Here is an 18,429-nt window from a genome sequence, read left to right as displayed (position 1 = left end):
GGTGTATTCAGTGTTTCTGTTTCTTTATGATTTAGTCTTGGTAGGTTGTTTCTAGAAATTTATCTCATTTCTTTTAGGTGATCAACTATATTGACATATAATTGTCAATATTAGTATCTAATTAACCTTAGTTTTTCTCTGATATCAGTTGTAATATTTCCTCTTTCACTTGTGATTTTATCTGAATTCTTTCATTTATTTGAATTTGTTTTGGTGCATGTAGCCAAGGTTTTTTTTGTTTTGTTTGTATTTTCATAGAATCAGCTTTCAGTTTTGCTGATCTTATCTACTGTCTTTTAGTCCCCATTTATTTCTGCTCTGTTTTTATTTCTTTCCTTCTGCTAACTTTGAACCTCATTTTTTTCCTTTTCTAGTTCCTCTTGGATGGGAGAAACATTGGCTTTCAGATCTAGTTGTATTGTGTGCTCATCTCTCAAGGGCAGTTACTAAATGTTAGTATGCCTGATGTGGGGTTTAGACTTTTTCCTTCTTAGGCGGATGCTCCAGGTTAGATTTAACCTTGACTGTTTCTTGACAATGGCAGGATTGTTTTGCAGCCTCTTCTACCTGCCCTGATGTGGAATTTTTCTCACTCATTCTAGGTGTTGGAAAACTTGCTCAGCTAGTTTTTAGTTTTTTCAGAGAAAATTGTTCTTTATGTTGCTGTAGGTTTGAAGTGTCTGTGGGAGAAGGTGAGTTCAGGAATTTCCTGTGTTGCCAGCTTCAGCTGGAACCAGAGTTAAATATTCTGATAACATAAATAATGAAACAAAATAACAGATTTCGGCAGGAAATTATTTGTAGAAAAATTTCTGAATCCTTGTCACTCAGCTGTCCATCCAGTTGATTACTCCATTGATTCCCCTCCTTGTACTTGTACTTCTCTAAACATGCTGCTCACGTGCTGGTGGCAGGGCTAGGGTGGGAGGGGATTGGGGATAAGCAAAAGGAAGTTAACTGCTAATACAGATAAGTTTCACAATCTTATGGGGCCTTTAATTTAAAAGGGTCATTAAGATATCTGTGGAAAATATACAACATAACAGATGTTAATATTTCAAAAAAGTTTCCGAAATAAAGAAAAGTTTTAGAATCCTGCTCCCTGATCTCTATCAGAAAGTGAAAATATTTAATAATTTATCACAATCCAAATTTCCATTTTAAGAAGTCTTCTTAGAAGAAGATTCCTATGAAGGTTCCTATGAAGTCTCAAGCTGTTAAATTCTCCTCTTTAATACTTAGGAAGTGGAGTTATACTAACTACTTATTTCCAATCGTTCACATAGGCCTGTCTTTCCATAATAAAACATAGTCCTCAACTGTGTAGAATGAATGTAGTATTAGCAGTAGAACAGTAGCTGTAACCATGGCTCTATGAGCCTAGGTAGGTCCAAGCTCAGTTCTCTCCTTTGCACTGGCCTTATTTATGCTTCTATTACTGTATAGATGCTCATTCTTCCCTAGAAATAAGCCTTTGTCTTTGTATTCTCCTCTCTTGCCCCTGATGCTTCTCCCTCTCTAGACATCTTCTATGCAGGCAATCCAGCCTATTGTTTTTCCCAGAGTAAAGTTCTGTTCAGTTCAGTTCAGTCACTCAGTAGTGTCTGATTCTTTGCGACCCCATGGGCTGCAGCACGACACGGCACCCTGTTCATCGCCAACTCCCGGAGTTTACTCAGACTCATTTCCATTGAGTCAGTGATGCCATCCAACCATCTCATCCTCTGTCGTCCCCTTCTCCTCCAGCCTTCAATCTTCCCAAGCATCAGGGTCTTTTCCAATGAGTCAGTTCTTTGCATCAGGTGGCCTAAATACTGGAGTTTCAGCTTCAGCATCAGTCCTTGCAATGAATATTCAGGACTGATTTCCTTTAGCATTCACTGGTTGGATCTCCTTGCTGTCCAAGGGACTCTCAAGAGTCTTCTCCAACACCACAGTTCAAAAGCATCAATTCTTTGGCACTCAGCTTACTTTATAGTCCAAAACTCACATCCATACATGACTACTGGAAAAACCATAGCTTTGACTAGATGGACCTTTGTTGGCAAAGTAATGTCTCTGCTTTTTAATATGCTGTCTAGGTTGGTCATAACTTTCCTTCAAAGGGGCAAGCATCTTTTAATTTCATGGCTGCAGTCACCATCTGCAGTGATTATGGAGCCCAAAAAAATAAAGTCTGTCACTGTCTCCACTGTTTCCTCATCTATTTGCCATGAAGTGGTGGGACCAGATGCCATGGTCTTCATTTTCTGAATGTTGAGCTTTAAGCCAACTTTTTCACTCTCCTCTTTCACTTTCATCAAGAGGCTCTTTAGTTCTTCTTCACTTTCTGCCATAAGGGTGGTGTCATCTGCATATCTGAGGTTATTTATATTTCTCCTGGAAATCTTGATTCCAGCTTGTGCTTCTTCCAGCCCAGCATTTCTCATGATGTACTATACATATAAGTTAAATAAGCAGGGTGACAATATACAGCCTTGACATAATGCACTCGTTTCCCTATTTGGAACCAGTCTGCTGTTCCGTATCCAGTTCTAACTGTTGCTTCCTGACCTCCAACAGATTTCTCAAGGGGCAGGTCAATGGTCTGGTATTCTCATCTCTTGAAGAATTTTCCACAGTTTGTTGTGATCCACACAGTCAAAGGCTTTGGTGTAGTCAATAAAGTAGATGTTTTTCTGGAATTGTCTTACTTTTTCAATTATCCAACAGATGTTGGCAATTTGATCTCTAATTCCTCTACCTTTTCTAAATCCAGCTTGAACATCTGGAAGTTCATAGTTTACGTATTGCTGAAGCCTGGCTTGGAGAATTTTGAGCATTACTTTACTAGTGTGTGAGATGAGTGCAATTGTGCAGTAGTTTGAACATTCTTTGGCATTGCCTTTTTTTGGGACTGGAATGAAAACTGACCTTTTCCAGTCCTGTGGCCACTGCTGAGTTTTCCAAATTTGCTGTATATTGAGTGCAGCACTTTGACAACATCATCTTTTAGGATTTGAAATAGCTCAACTGGACTTCCATCACCTGTGATAGCTTTGTTTGCAGTGATGCTTCCTAAGGCCCACTTGACTTCGCATTCCAGGATGTCTGGCTCTAGGTGAGTGATCATACAGTCGTGAAGATCTTTTTTTGTATAGTTCTACTGTGTATTCTCTCCACCTCTTCTTAATATCTTTTGCTTCTGTCAGGTCCATACCATTTCTGTCCTGTATTGTGCCCATCTTTGCATGAAATATTCCCTTGGTATCTAGAGACTAGAAGACTAGAGAAGAGATCTCTAGTCTTTCCCATCCTATTGTTTTCCTCTATTTCTTTGCATTGAATGCTGAGGAAGGCTTTCTTATCTCTCCTTGCTATTATTTGGAACTCTACATTCAAATGGATATATCTTTTTTTTTCTCCTTTGCCTTTCACTTCTTTTCTTTTCACAGCTATTTGTAAGGCCTCCTCAGACAGTGGTTTTGCCTTTTTGCATTTCTTTTCCTTGGGGATGGTCTTTATCCCTGCCTCCTTTGCAGTGTCACAAACCTCCATCCATAGTTCTTCAAGCACTCTGTCTATCAGATCTAATCCATTGAATCTATTTCTCACTTCCACTGTATAATTGTAAGGGATTCAGTTTAGGTCATACCTGAATGTTCTAGTGGTTTTCCCTACTTTCTTCAATTTAAGTCTGAATTTGGCAATAAGGAGTTCATGATCTGAGCCACAGTCAGCTCCCAGTCTTGTTTTTGCTGACTGTATAGAACTTCTCCATCTTTGGCTGCAAAGAATGTAATCACTCTGATTTCAGTATTGACTATCTGGTGATGTCCATGTGTAGAGTCATCTCTTGTGTTGTTGGAAGAGGATGTTTGTTATGACCAGTGCATTCACTTGGCAAAATTCTATTAGCTTTTGCCCTGCTTCATTCTGTACTCCAAAGCAAAATTTGCCGCTTACTCAAGGTATTTCTTGACTTCATACTTTTGCATTCCAGTCCTCTATAATGAAAAGGGCATCTTTTTTGGGTGTTAATTCTAGAAGGTCTTGTAGGTCTTCATAGAGCCGTTCAACTTCAGCTTCTTCAGCATTACTGGTCGGGGCACAGACTTGGCTTACCGTGATATTGAATGGTTTGCCTTGGAAATGAACAGATATCATTCTGTCATTTTTGAGATTGCATCCAAGTACTGCATTTTAGACTATGTTGTTGACTTTGTTGACTATGATGGCTACTCCATTTCTTCTAAAGGATTCTTGCCTACAATAGTAGAAATAATGATCATATGAGTTAAATTCACCCATTCCAGTCCATTTTATTTCACTGATTCCTAAAATGTTGACGTTCACTCTTGCCATCTCTTGTTTGACCACTTCCAATTTGCCTTGATTCATGGACCCAACATTCCAGGTTCCTATGCAATATTTCTCTTTACAGCATTGGACTTTACTTCCATCACCAGTCATATCCACAACTGGCTGTTGTTTTTGCTTTGGTTCCATCACTTCATTCTTTCTGCAGTTATTTGTCTACTCTTCTCTAGTAGCATGTTGGGCACCTACCGACCTGGGGAGTTCATCTTTCAGTGTCCTGTCTTTTTGCCTTTTCCTACTGTTCATGGGTTCTCAAGGCAAGCATACTGAAGTGGTTTGCCATTCCCTTCTCCAGTGGACCACATTTTGTCATAACTCTCCACTATGACCCCTCCATCCTGGGTGGCCCTACACAGCATGGCTCATAGTTTCATTGAGTTAGACAAGGTTGTGGTCCACGTGATCAGATTGGTTAGTTTTCTGTGATTGTGGTTTTCATTCTGTCTGCCCTCCAATGGAGAAGGATAAGAGGCTTATGGAAGCTTCCTAATGGGAGAGACTGACTGAGGGGGAAACTGGGTCTTGTTCCTATGGGCAGGACCATGCTCAGTAAATCTTTAATCCAATTTTCCTTTGATGGGTGGGGCTGTTTTCCCTCCCTGTTATTTACCTGGAGCCTAACTATGGTGGAGGTAATGAAGATAATGGGGATCTCGTTCAAAAGGTCCCATGCAGGCACTGCTACACTCAGTGCCCCCAACTGTGCAGCAGGCCACTGCCAACCCACACCTCCACAGGAGATTCCTGGACACTCACGGGCAAGTCTAGGTCAGGCTCTTGTGGGGTCACTGCTCCTTTCTCCTGGGTCCTGGTGTATGCAAGGTTCTGTTTGAGCCCTCCAAGAGTCTATTTCCCAGGTCTGTGTAAGTTCTGGCAGCTGTTAATATATTCCTTAGAGTTTATGTGATATATAAAACTCCAGGGTCCTGAAGACTGCCTTTATCCCAATGCATAATTTCCATCTCAGATAAACTCTGGTGAGTATCTCCAGAGTTTAGTATATCTTCCCTACCCGTAACCTATCTCCTACTTTACATACAGAAAACATGAATATTTGCCATGTATATTGTAAAGCAAAGCAAATAACACATTTCAGAAATCTTGAGAGTACAAAGTTACTGCCACCTCACCCTCTACTCTGCCGTATAGAACCTACAGATGCCTGTTACCATCTGAATATGCTCAAAGAATGCTCAAACTACTGCACAATTGTACTGATCTCACATGCTAGTAAAGTAACGCTCAAAATTCTCCAAGCCAGCCTTCAGCAATACAGGAACCATGAACTTCCAGATGTTCAAACTGGTTTTAGAAAAGGCAGAGGAACCGGAGATCAAACTGCCAGTATTTGCAGGATCATCGAAAAAGCAAGAGAGTTCCAGAAAAACATCTATTTCTGCTTTATTAACCATGCCAAAGCCTTTGACTATTTGGATCACAATAAACTGGAAAATTCTGAAAGAGATGGGAATACCAGACCACCTGACCTGTCTCTTGACAAATCTGTATGCAGGTCCGGAAGTAACAGAGCTGAACATAATAGCTGAAAACAGCTGACAGGAAGTAACAGCTGACAACAGACTGGTTCCAAATACAAAAAGGAGTACGTCAAGGCTGTATATTGTCACCCTACTTATTTAACTTATATGCAGACTACATCATGAGAAACACTGGGCTTGATGAAGTGCAAGCCGGAATCAAGAGTGCCAGGAGAAATATCAATAACCTCAGATATGCAGATGACACCACCCTTATGGCAGAAAGTGAAGAAGAACTAAAGAGCCTCTTGATAAAAGTGAAAGAGGAGAGTGAAAAAGTTGGCTTAACGCTCAACATTCAGAAAACTAAGATCATGGCATCTTATCCCATCACTTCATGGCAAGTAGATGAGGAAACAGAGGAGACAGTGACAGACTTTATTTTTTGGGGCTCCAAAATCACTGCAGATGGTGATTGCACCCATGAAATTAAAAGGTGTTTACTCCTTGGAAGTAAAGTTATGACCAACCTAGCCAGCATATTAAAAAGCAGAGACGTTACTTTGCCAACAAAGGTCCGTCTCGTCAAGGCTATGGTTCTTCCAGTAGCCATGTATGGATGTGAGAGTTGGACTATAAAGAAAGCTGAGTGCCAAAGAATTGATGCTTTTGAACTGTGGTGTTGGAGAAGACTCTTGAGAGTCCCTTGGACTGCAAGGAGATCCAACCAGTCCATCCTAAAGGAGATTAGTCCTGAGTGTTCATTGGAAGGACTGATGTTGAAGCTGAAACTCCAATATATTGGCCACCTGATGCGAAAAGCTGACTCATTTGAAAAGACCCTGTTGCTGGAAAGACTGAAGGAAGGAGGAGAAGGGGATGACAGAGGATGTGATGGTTGGACAGCATCATCAACTCAATGACCTGAGTTTGGGTAAACTCCAGGAGTTGGCAATGAACAGGGTGGTGTGTCATGTTGCAGTCCATGGGGTCACAAAGAGTCAGACATGACTGAACGACCGAACTGAACTGAATTGAACCATCTGGAAACAGCATTTACAAGCTCAACATGCAATGGGCAAAACTTAGTGAAATATTTATAGCCAATTTTAAAGTCTGCTGGATTTCCCCTCATCTCATTACACTTCTGTAGTTTTGCTCTCTTTATCTTTTTAGTCAGTCTGGTGATAAATCAAACTATTACCAGGAACAGGTCAAATAAAGCTGTTACAGGTAATTCAATTTCAATCCTTCTTAAATCAGGACTCTTTCAATTTCTTATATATATAAAGCTCGTTGGGATCCTTTGAAACTATAGGTTCTGATTCAGTAGGTCTGAGTTGGCAACTGAGATTCTGCATTTTTAGCAAGTTTATAGGTAATGCTAACACACCTGACTTAGATTTCACACAGTTAAAAAACAAGACTTTAAAACATTTATGTCTGTCCTAACTATGTCACAGTTCTCTTCTTGAGAGTGTAGAATGGAGCATTTCTGAAATATGTGCATATAAGCTTAATAGCATCTGAGAACAGTTGGGAAAAGAAATAGGAGTTAATATGTCAAAACTGATATATAGACAGAACAGCAAATATACGATTATAGTAGCATATCAAACAGTATTGAAGTAAAGCACATTTAAAATTATAAATGGAAATCAAATCTTTTTCTAATAAAGGGAGTTTTTATTTTCACAAATATTTAAAACTGTAGCTGCCTTTGAGACAGGAAAGGAAAAAGCAGTGTATGCCTGTATATATTTGATACCAGTATTCAACACTAACTCCTTATTAGTTCATTAGCTAAGCTTGCTGCAAATAATTCAGAAAAGCAATCATAGGTAATCCCATTTGTATATGCAGAAATATGTAATGGACAGTGATTATTTAAGTGGAGTGGTTATTTAGAGTTGTAGATGGGCCTGAAGAGGCAGACAAAGAGATAGCAGTCGCAGTGTATCTGATACATTGGACTTCAACCTGAAACACTGAACTGACAGTTGAAACACACCTGCAAGAAACTCCAGCTTTAAATATGGTCAGTGTGTAGTTCAGGCATTGACAGTGGGTTAAGATACATTATTGAATGTGTAAAATTCCAAATGCAAATATCCAGCATTTTCACAAGAACAAATTTTCATGGATAACCAGTTTTCCTTATTACTACACCTTTTTTTCCCTGAAATTATACTTCTTTTCCTGAAAACTGAAAGTTGTATAGGTTGTTCTCTTTCTTCACATTCTTTTCAGCACACACCCATTTTAAGATGCTATAGATTCCTAACTTAGGTTAACTCCTTTGCACATGCTATTCATTTTCAGACTTCATTTTGAACAACTATAGTTTAATAGAGATGGAGAGTCGGACACGACTGAGCGACTTCACTTTCACTTTTCACTTTCATGCATTGGAGGAGGAAATGGCAACCCACTCCAGTGTTCTTGCCTGGAAAATCCCAGGGACGGGGGAGCCTGGTGGGCTGCCGTCTATGGGGTCGCACAGAGTCGGACACGACTGAAGCAATTTAGCAGCAGCAGCAGCAGCAAGCATACTTTAGAATGAAAATGTGCCACTTTACAAAATAGTATGGATTTTCTATGGAATAAAGAATGAAGATTCATCCATGTGTACAGTTACACTTTGCCTTGGTCAAACAAGTCACATGTTTAATGCATTTTCAAAAATGCCACTCCCAACTCAGCACACGCACATTCACACAGAAACATACACACATCCAAATCCATTTTTCATGTAGAAAATCTATGTCTCACATATTAAAGGAAGTATATTTTCTATTGGGTATTTTTAATGTATTTTACTAATGTTTGAGTATGAGTTATTGTTCCTTTTATAAATAATATATAGAATTTAGAGAAAACATGGTGAGGAATGATAGAGTTTAGAATATGCATGTATTTACCTATAGACATATAAGTGAAAATCATTTTCCCGATACCGACACACGATGAGATGCATTTCTGTATGAAAATTTAAAAGTGAATCGTTGATTGGTTATGCAGTTCTGCCATGAGGTAGATATGTAATTTTCATCCACTTCTATTGAAGAGTTTCTGCTTTACAGCATCCAGTCCTACTTAGTTTAAGAAGTAAAGTTTCCTTTGTATTTCTCTTAGACTAGAATGTCCACAGATATCCTAATGCAAAGAGAGTAGACTTTTAAGTATCTGAAGAGAATATCTCAGATGGTACATTTCCATACATTGGGAGGTTACTTTTTCCCTCCCAATTAAATGCAAGGACATTACATCAATATGTTTTGAGTATCTTCAGATTTTCAAAATATCATTCTGAATTGGTGGTATCTCAGTGTGAGGTTTTCAGGGTTTAGCCTGGCAGCTAACATGAGGAAATTATTCTGGATTTTATTATCCAAGCAAACTAGCTACCAACAGTTTATGCTATAAACCTGTGTTTAAAACACAGAGGAGAATGTGGTCTATCTTCCTTTCTATGGGGACTTGTAGTCCTCCTAAAGTCCTCCACAAGTCCTCCACAACCAGTAGTGAACCCCTGCTGAGGAAAGCAGGGTTTCCTACCAACATGTCGTCTAATGAAAAGGAAAGATCCTTCATAATCTAGATTTTTAAGTCCTGCAATTCTAAAGCATGGCCAAGTATCTTTTTATTTCCTTTTCCCCCAACTGGTTCAAAAATTAGCTAAGGAAAAATCTTGTTAAGGTTGAATTTAGAAATAATATTTCAGAAGGAAATAGAGATTCATAAAGAAATAAAAATTCGGATAGAATAATCAGATAGAAACCTAACGTAAATGTTCTGTGACACAACAGGAATTGCACAAAGCACAGGATTTTGAGGAACAGCATCTTTTAATGTTTGAAACCAGTCTTTCTGAGGTGACTAAGAAAGCAAGAAATATTACAACAAATAACTATGAATGCATATTATATACTTGATGATCTTCCACACATTAATATCTGCATTATCATTTACACTTCTTAGTACTAGCACAGCATTCTGAAGTTGCCAAGCATAAGCTGTATGCACCTGAGCAGAAAGATGAAAATTAGCTCAGATTTCCAGAAGAGCTGGGCTTTCCTGGTGGCTCAGCTGGTAAAGAATCCACCTGCAATGCAGGAGACCTGGGTTTGATCCCTGGGTTGGGAAGATCCCATGGAGAAATAAAAATACTAGATCGTACCCAAGCCACATCTGTAGAAACTGAAATCCATTCCATTGTGAACATGTTGAATTTTAAAAGATGCTTTTGTTGTTGTTCAAAGTATGGATTTTAATGACATTTTAATAATACTTTGAAATGTGCTACTTCTCAGTGCAAAAAAAAAAAAAGTGAGTGACACAAGTTCTTCAACTATAGGGTATATTTTGCAAAAATAAAGCATATTAAATCTTCATTTTGTAGGTCGATATTAATAATGGTCCTGATGTAACTGGTGCATAACGACTCATTTGCTTCCTGGAAAGGAAAAGAAGGGTAAGTACTTACCAGAAAGCCATGGAAAAAATGAAACAGGTAATGTTTAAATTCTGTATACTGAAGGTATCATATTTTCTAGTAATTAGCCCAATTTCTCAAGCTGGAGAGAAAAGTTCTGTGATGCACTTCATGGATAAAGCAATTATTTTCCCATTCCAGGGAACATGGAAGGCTCCTTCCCAGCTCACAAGAGCTGCACGCAGTCAGATAAGGAGGATCACTCATTAAATCTGCTCTGCATGAGCATTTCCTCTCCTTGCTGTCCCTTCAGACCATCCTCCATTTAGTTGTGTGTGTACTACTACTTAAGAAAAGACTGTTGGCTTATTCTCTTTGTGATCCATTGAGTAAAACCACACCTTCACTCTACCATCTTTGCTTTATTCCCTCTAGTACATCCATCTCCTTATTTTTCAATTATCTATAAATCTTCCGAAAGGCATAATTATTGTGATATTCAAAACTGAGATTTGTTTAAGAAAATCTGTTATCTGGGATTCTTCTAAATCTAGTAAATAAATTAATCTACATAGAAAAATTTTCTTCTCTATCTGTAAAGAAAAAAAAAAGATATGTCGTTGTGTAAAGAGCATTAATTTTCCTTGTAACAATCAGATGTTAAGGCAAACCAGTATGTTAATACATGGTGAGAAAGGAACTCTGGGAAGTTTTCAGTCTTTCCTCTTCATATAGCCAGGTACAGAACCATGATAACTGATGTTCAGGGCTCATTAAGCACTGATGAAATTGTTCATGTAATTTCAATAGAGAACAATATAGAAAAAAATTTACCACTACTGCACTTCATTTTGAAAAGCATGTTTTTCCACTTGAACAAACTTTTATTATATTTTAATTTTTCAGGGGACGATCTTTTTGTTTATTATATAAATTGGATTACTTTGTTTAATCATAACTCATTTGTTATTAGACTGATGACAGGTCTTAAAGGTGATGCAATATATCCTTTTTGTGTTACGATGTGAGTGTGTTAGTTTAGCATTTTGAATACATTCTTATCAAATGGATTGTAGGCAGAATTGTTCCATCTTCTTTTTAGTAAGTAGTGCCAGAAATCAGAAAGAAAGATTGAGGTGCCTTCCTAGGCTCAAACTCAAAATCTCATAATCCAAAAAAAAAAATATTGGTCCAAATTTTCCACTTCATTTTTCTTGACATTCACTTTGACTGATATCACAGTTTGAAAATGGACATACTAAAAGCTCAGTAATTATCAATAGCAGCTCCAGAATTTCTGCGTAAGACAACTTAAAATCCACAGTTGGATTGGAAGTATATAGCAAGAAGACTTGTTTTAAGTTATGGTTTTTCATAGCAAATATATTTCTTTTACTTTGATTGTATATATTTTTGATGTTCCTGGAAAGATGGCAGATAGAAACTATGGGTCACACCTATGCCATGTATGATTATTAAAGAAATGCTTTTGGAAGATACACTCAGGCATTCATTCCTCTATGTACAAGAGGGCATGTACAGTAGTATCTGAAACACAGAGGCTTAAAACACCTCTGTAGTTTTTGCCAAAACTCAAATCTGTCTGTATTTATCTGATTTTTCCTGTAAACTCTGAGTAACTTAATTTTACTGTGTCGAACATTGTTTGTCTTCTGTTTTCTTGTACTGTTATATTCAATTTAAGCTCATGTATTGTAATCATTCATTAGGGCTTCCACATTACACATTTGTGGTGCACATTGTGATTTTGGATAGCATGTATATATGCAAAAATCCTGTTTATATTAATATGCTATTTTCATTTTAAAGTGGCATATTTTATCTTATTGTATCTCTATCATTTATTGTTTTCATTTCTCATTAATTTTTAGCTTATTTACTTTTCCTTTTTATTTTCTTTACCCTTGTAAATTCCAGTCTCCCCAAATATCCACCATTTTCAATTTTACATAAATTTCCTTAGTGATCTGTTAATTAGCTGTAATTTTAATATAATTAACTAGCTAGAAATAGAAAAAGTAAGCTTCAAAACTTCAAGGATGTATCAGAAATGAAAGCTGGCCAGACATGTGCAGAAATATTTACAGCCTAACTTGTAACCCCTTTTTGATGAAATAGCAAGTAATATATAAGTGAATGTTACTAAAGCCATATATATATTGTAATATATTTTACTTACTTATTTTGCATTCTTCAATCTACATGCACAGTATGATATTGTAAAAGCAATAAACATCACTGCACCAACACTCATTAAGATCATTTCTATCAGGCCAAGGAGGTTTATTTTTCCAGTCACTTGATTTCTGAATATTTCTGCCTTCTCATCACCAATAGTGGCAGTCTGCAATCAAGATAACTATTAGCATTGTTTCATTTCATTAGCTTAACAAGTTACTCAAAACTCTCCACTTTTGTATCAATCCTTTATGAAAACACTGTGTTAGTTATCTTTATAAGACAAGCCAATGAAAGTCCTTTTGGATATCAAAGATGGTATGGGGAGGGAGGAAGGAGGAGGGTTCAGGATGGGGAACACGTGTATACCTGTGGCAGATTCATGTTGATATATGGCAAAACCAATACAATATTGTAAAGTTAAAAAATAAAATAAAATAAAAAGAGAAATACAATTTTCCTCCCTTGAACATGTTATATGCACTGACTTTATTGATCTATACAACAGTCTCATGGAAATATCTTTACGTTTTCCAAAAGATGTTTCTTAAATGGCAAAGGTCAACAGTTTCTTTCCTCTAAAGATTTCTGCAATGCTTTTCCTAATTCTGTGGTCAATGGACTCAATGATTTGTATTAAAAATATCTTGTCAGGTACTTGGGTAGACTGCTGACACCTATTCTTACTTGCTCATTATAAGCTGGACTTGCTTTTATTAGCACTATAATATTCACAGTGAGTTCTTGGAGTTATATATATCCATGCCTCTTTCCTAGCACAAGCAGTATGACAAGAAAAATGTTTTCTAGTCGTATTATGAAAATAATCTAAAATTTTGGGAAGTACTTCATCTTCCAGAAATAAAAGCACTGGAAACTAATGTAAATCTTGATATTTCTGTGTAGCTTGGGTCTCTGAAAATATTTATATATTTAATAATATATAAACTCGCTCGTATAAGTAATGGAAACATATACAACTTCAAATTCTATACATGTATATTCTATTTTCTAACATTGAAATCTTTTTATATGTAGGAAGTTTATCATTTTTAGTGACTAATAGATAAAAATACTAACCTCATTAAGCCAAAGAATAGGCACCAAATAGTTGTGCTTCAGATCCTTTAATGCTCTGTAATAAACATTGAAAATAATTATGAAAATATATACTAATATAATACAAATATTTAATACAAATGTTAGTAACTGCTAGTGTAAATAAGTGTTCAGAAATTTCTGAACATTTTTAAAAACTCTAAAAAATTACATTCTAAAAAATAACAAATTACTGTTTCTTGATTTTTTTGTTCCCTGTAATGAATCATTTAAATTTTAATATGTCTGTTTCTCAGACATCTTTCATTTTTATAAATCTTTCTAAAACAGATTTCTAACTAGATTGACTTATAAGTATATATATTCCCTTTTGATAATTTATACCCAGTAAACTTGAATTTTAAAAACAATTGTTAATGGAAACATTTTGACAACTAGCAAAATGAGCAGTGTCACCAAATACTAATTACAGAATATGTATAAATACCATTTCAATATGTACTAGATATAATTCTAAATTATAGATAAAAGTTATAAGCATTTAGTAATTATTTCATGATATTAAGCCAAAGAAGTTTTAATTTTGTACTATTTCCACTTAATTTCATACGTATACTCAGTTTCTGACAAGAAAATACTAAAAATTTAATGAACCTGTTTAAGAGACTCACACAATATTTTTTGCTGGCTTAACTAGTATATTGATCTGCATCCGTTGTGCAAATTGTAAAGTGAATCCAGTTATCTAAAAAGAAAGAAACTAAAATAATCACCAACTTCTTTTAAATAATTCATTTATAATATCCAAAAGGTTATTGTTATAGAAACTAAGGTGAAACTGTAGTACTTAAAAGTTATGAAATTTATTTATTAATTGAGCATTTTAAATATTATGTACATAAAACTTCATAATTACATTTTATGTGTATATGCACGAGTGTATACACACATGTGTATATATGCACACACACACACAATTTCTTTGCCCAAACTACTATCAAGGTTTTAGTTAGATTTGTGATAGTTATCTGAATTGGTTTTGGGAAATCAACAATAGTAGTGAAACCTAGAACTCATATAGTCAGTTTAAATCCTCAACTATATATGGTCAAAAATATATTCAGTCGGAACCTATGTATCATCAGTATAATTATAGCATTACTTCTAGTATTATTTAAAATGAAATGTGGCTACTAAAATTCTGGCATGCCATTTAACTTTTGAAAAGAATATTTGAAATAAATTAAAAGTTGAAACTGTTACAGTACAGGAAACTTAATAGATTTTTCTTGATACTAAGTATATCTTGCTTTAAATGTACATATACCCATAAAATCTTTTAGTTCCTTGTAATCTACAATGTCCCTTCATATAAGCAATATTCACAGATAAGTATAAAATGAGCATAAAATTGTAATTTATACTAAATTGTTTTAATTCAATTAGAATCATATCCATAATTTCTATTCATGAATTATGAACAATTAAAAATGCTTATAAAACTTTATATGTTGAAAAAGTAAAATAGAATTACTTTGGTATTTCATAAGCAACAATAGGAAGACAACCAACATTATTTTCCCTGAAGTAAAAGTAAGTAAATATACACACATCACTCTATGCAGACTAGATAACCAACAAGAATCTACCATATACCACAGGGAACTACACTCAGTATTTTTTAATAAGAGAAAAGCATCTGAAATATATATGTATATATACATATATATAAAAATATGACTAAACCACTTTGCTATACACCTGCAATTATATAGCATTGTAAATCAACTATAATTCACTACAAAATTAATTTATCTAGATTGTGATGTAATAAATATGATCATAAATGTGATTAACAGAAAGAAGAGAATTTTTCTTTCAGTAAAAAGTACTAAACCAATCAGATCAATAATATATTTGCTTACAGGTTCAACATCTAAGTATGTGCTATGTTCCTCTTCATTTGGACTTAAGCCTTCAATAAGTTCTGCAATTTCAGGACTTGCATGTAGAAAATGAGGAAGTGAAATGTACACAGGTTTTCCTGAAAACAGTGTTTAAGAAACATTTGGGATAAATTGTTTTCCTCATTTCACATAGCACTCAGAAAAGATTTCCTTGAAAATAAAGCATTTTAACTTAAAAAAAAGAAAAAGAAACAGAGTTGCTTTGAATAGAAATTGAGGGATAAGGGTGAGGGAAAAGTATCACATCTGATCACTTTTGATCAGAAATAAAACATAAACTTCTATTGTGCATCCCTTAAGTGTTTATTTTCAGTATATAAAGCTTAGCTACTGAACACATAGTTATTAATACAACCATATACCTTCATGTTTCAGGTAGTAATATGTCTTTGAGAATTTATTTAAGAGGCTTTTCTTTGTTTATTATCACCTACTAGGCTTTTCTTTCTTTATTCTCACCTACTCCAACATGAAGAAGATGAGCAAAATGAGACTCCCAATTTATTGATTGAATCAACTTTTGTTTCAGAGACATCTTGAAATATGCTTACTTTTATTTACCATTTCCTAGGGTAAAAAAGTTAGAAAAATGTCAGATAGATAAGTTGGGATGCTCAGAGTATTCTGGGAATTATTTTCATTTTGCTCTATATCTAAAAGGAGCAGAGATTCTGCACAGAAAAGGAAACCGTCAAAAATGAAAGGCTGCCTATGGAGTGGGAGAAAATATTCACAAAACACATGATTAACATCCAAAATATACAAGGAATTCACACAACTGAAAAAATCACGCAATTAAAAAATGAGCAGAGGACCTAAAGAGACATTTTCCAAAGTAGCTCAGGGAAGTATCAGTGTGGTTTTATCTAAATGAAATTTTGCAACACAGAAACAACTGGGGCCTTGAAAGTGGGACAAAAATGAAAACAAAATCCTACTATTATCCTTACTTTCTGCCCTTACTGCTTTCTCACTTTAGATTTCTTGTAGAAAAGGAATCCTGAGTGAAGTTTACATTTTAAAGAGTATTGCAGATTAGGCCATGAATTGTGACATGAGAACTTTTGCATACCTTCTTTGCATTTGCTAATATCTAGCACACCATATAAGGTGCAACCCTTGGAGATAATTTTTTCTGTGCAGAAACAATGGTTGTCTGGATTTTGAAGTGGAGATGCAAAAATCCTGGATGGAAGAACAAATCTATACACAGGGATTCCTTTTAGATTAATTTCGGCTCCAAACACAGCGTAAAATGACCTAAACACAGATAAGAAAGAGCTTCATTTGGGGAACCTCAACTTCATTCTGGAGATTCTTTTTTGTTTTCTTATTTTAAAATTTATAGTATTGCTTTAAATTAGAAAATATGGATATAATCTTGTTAGAATTCTTGCTTAATTCCCTAGAAAACAGTTCTTGTGATCCTCTGTCCATGGAATTCTTTCAGGCCAAAATACTGTAGTGGGTAGCTATTCCTTTCTCCAGGGCATCTTCCCAACCCAGGGATCGAACCCAAGTCTCCTGCATTGCAGGCAGATGCTTTACTGTCTGAGCCACCAGGGAAGCCCATTTTATAACACACTGGGGCTCAATACCTGGGTATGAAATATTTTTACTTTTGTTTTCAAACTCTTCTGAAAATAATTTTTGTTTCAAAATTACTATGGAGCAGTTATATTGAAGTCATTTTCAGAGCTACTTTCTTCTATAGATTAAATATTTATGTGATTGGGCTTCCCTTGTGGCTCAGGTGGTAAAAAAATCTAAGAAAATGTTGCTGCTATTTATGTCAGAGAATATTTTGCCTAGGTCCTTTTCTAGGAGTTTTATGGTGTTGTTCCTTGTATTAGATTTTTAAGGCCATTTTGCATCTATTTTTGTGTATATGGTGTGAGTGTGTTCTAGATAAGTTACTTTGTTTCAGATTTTTCTTATTTTTGAGGAAGACCTGTATTGCTATAAACATCCCTCTTATGACTGCAGTTGCTGCATCTCATAGATTTTGTTTGGTTATATTTTCATTGTCATTAGTCTCAAGGTATTTTTAATTTCCTCTTTGATTTCATCATAGATTTTTTTTTTTTTAGTAGCATGTTGTTTAGTCTCCATGTAATCATTTTTTCTCATTTCTCTTTTTTGTGGTTGATTTCTAGTTTCATGCCTTTGTCGTCATAAAAGATGCTTAATTTCTAAGCATTTTAGAAATTGTTACATTTGTTTGGGCTTATTATATGTCTTAGTTTGTGGTCTACCCTTGAGAATGTTCCATGTGCGCTTGAAACGAATTCACAGTAGTCTGGTTGTCTTAGGATGTAATGGTCTAAAAATATCAATTAAGTCTAATTGCTCTGTTGTGTCATTTAGTATCTCTGTTGCCTTACTAATTTTCTGTAAGAACAATCTGTTCCTTGATGTCTGTGAGGATGCTGTGAACACACTGAGAATGAGGCTGCTATGGTGGGGCCATGCCCTACCATCTTACTAGTTTAGCAAAAGAAACAGAATGTCTTGCTTAGAAATGAAAAAGAAGAAAATGATTTGCATTATGCAAAATATTCTTCTACAACTTTCAATTTTTTAAAAAGCTTAATAACATTATGAATTCTATATTTATTGTTTTTTATACTTTACAATACTGTATTGGTTTTGCCATACATCAACATGAATCCGCCACGGGTGTACACGTGTTCCCAATCCTGAACCCCACTCCCACCTCCCTCTCCATACCATCCCTCTGGGTCATCCCAGTGCACCAGCCCCAAGCATCCTGTATCCTGCATTGAACCTGGACTGGCGATTCGTTTCTTATATGATATTATACATGTTTCAATGTATTTATTTCTAATACATCAAGAAAAACTTCCTACAGAATGTATTTTATTTTTATCAAATACTATGATTATTAAGTATGAACTTCTGGGTCTGTCTT

At 35.5% G+C, this 18,429-nt stretch overlaps 1 protein-coding gene and 1 long non-coding RNA gene across 13 annotated transcripts in view; one reads left to right on the top strand and one right to left on the bottom strand.

The window, feature by feature from the left end:
• Window positions 1-18,429, top strand: part of LOC147374434 (uncharacterized) — a 288,128-nt gene that overhangs the window by 151,069 nt on the left and 118,630 nt on the right. For 7 of the 9 annotated variants that reach the window (XR_015163244.1, XR_015163245.1, XR_015163242.1 and 4 more), the window contains 2 exons: window positions 10,240-10,311; window positions 10,474-11,178. This is a non-coding gene — a long non-coding RNA (uncharacterized LOC147374434). Of the gene's footprint in view, window positions 1-10,239; window positions 10,312-10,473; window positions 11,179-18,429 lie in introns of those variants that run through there. The other 2 variants (XR_015163241.1, XR_015163243.1) reach the window with 1 other exon arrangement.
• LOC147374435 (platelet glycoprotein 4-like) overlaps window positions 9,667-18,429 on the bottom strand; it is a 40,854-nt gene continuing 32,091 nt past the window's right edge. For all 4 annotated transcript variants that reach the window (XM_086398553.1, XM_086398555.1, XM_086398554.1 and 1 more), the window contains 6 exons: window positions 16,570-16,757; window positions 15,456-15,574; window positions 14,202-14,275; window positions 13,552-13,606; window positions 12,473-12,637; window positions 9,667-10,293 (listed from right to left, as the gene is read on the bottom strand). In XM_086398553.1, coding sequence (XP_086254679.1) covers window positions 12,473-12,637; window positions 13,552-13,606; window positions 14,202-14,275; window positions 15,456-15,574; window positions 16,570-16,757 — 601 coding nt within the window. In that variant the 3' untranslated portion in view covers window positions 9,667-10,293. The remainder of the gene's footprint in view (window positions 10,294-12,472; window positions 12,638-13,551; window positions 13,607-14,201; window positions 14,276-15,455; window positions 15,575-16,569; window positions 16,758-18,429) is intronic.

Source organism: Bos grunniens, chromosome 4, assembly GCF_055505025.1.
Source record: "Bos grunniens cultivar Pamir isolate PY7600 chromosome 4, Bosgru_T2T1.0, whole genome shotgun sequence".
Lineage (NCBI taxonomy): Eukaryota > Metazoa > Chordata > Mammalia > Artiodactyla > Bovidae > Bos > Bos grunniens.
Note: the sequence above shows the minus strand (reverse complement) of the source record. Positions and strands in the feature narration are given on the sequence as shown.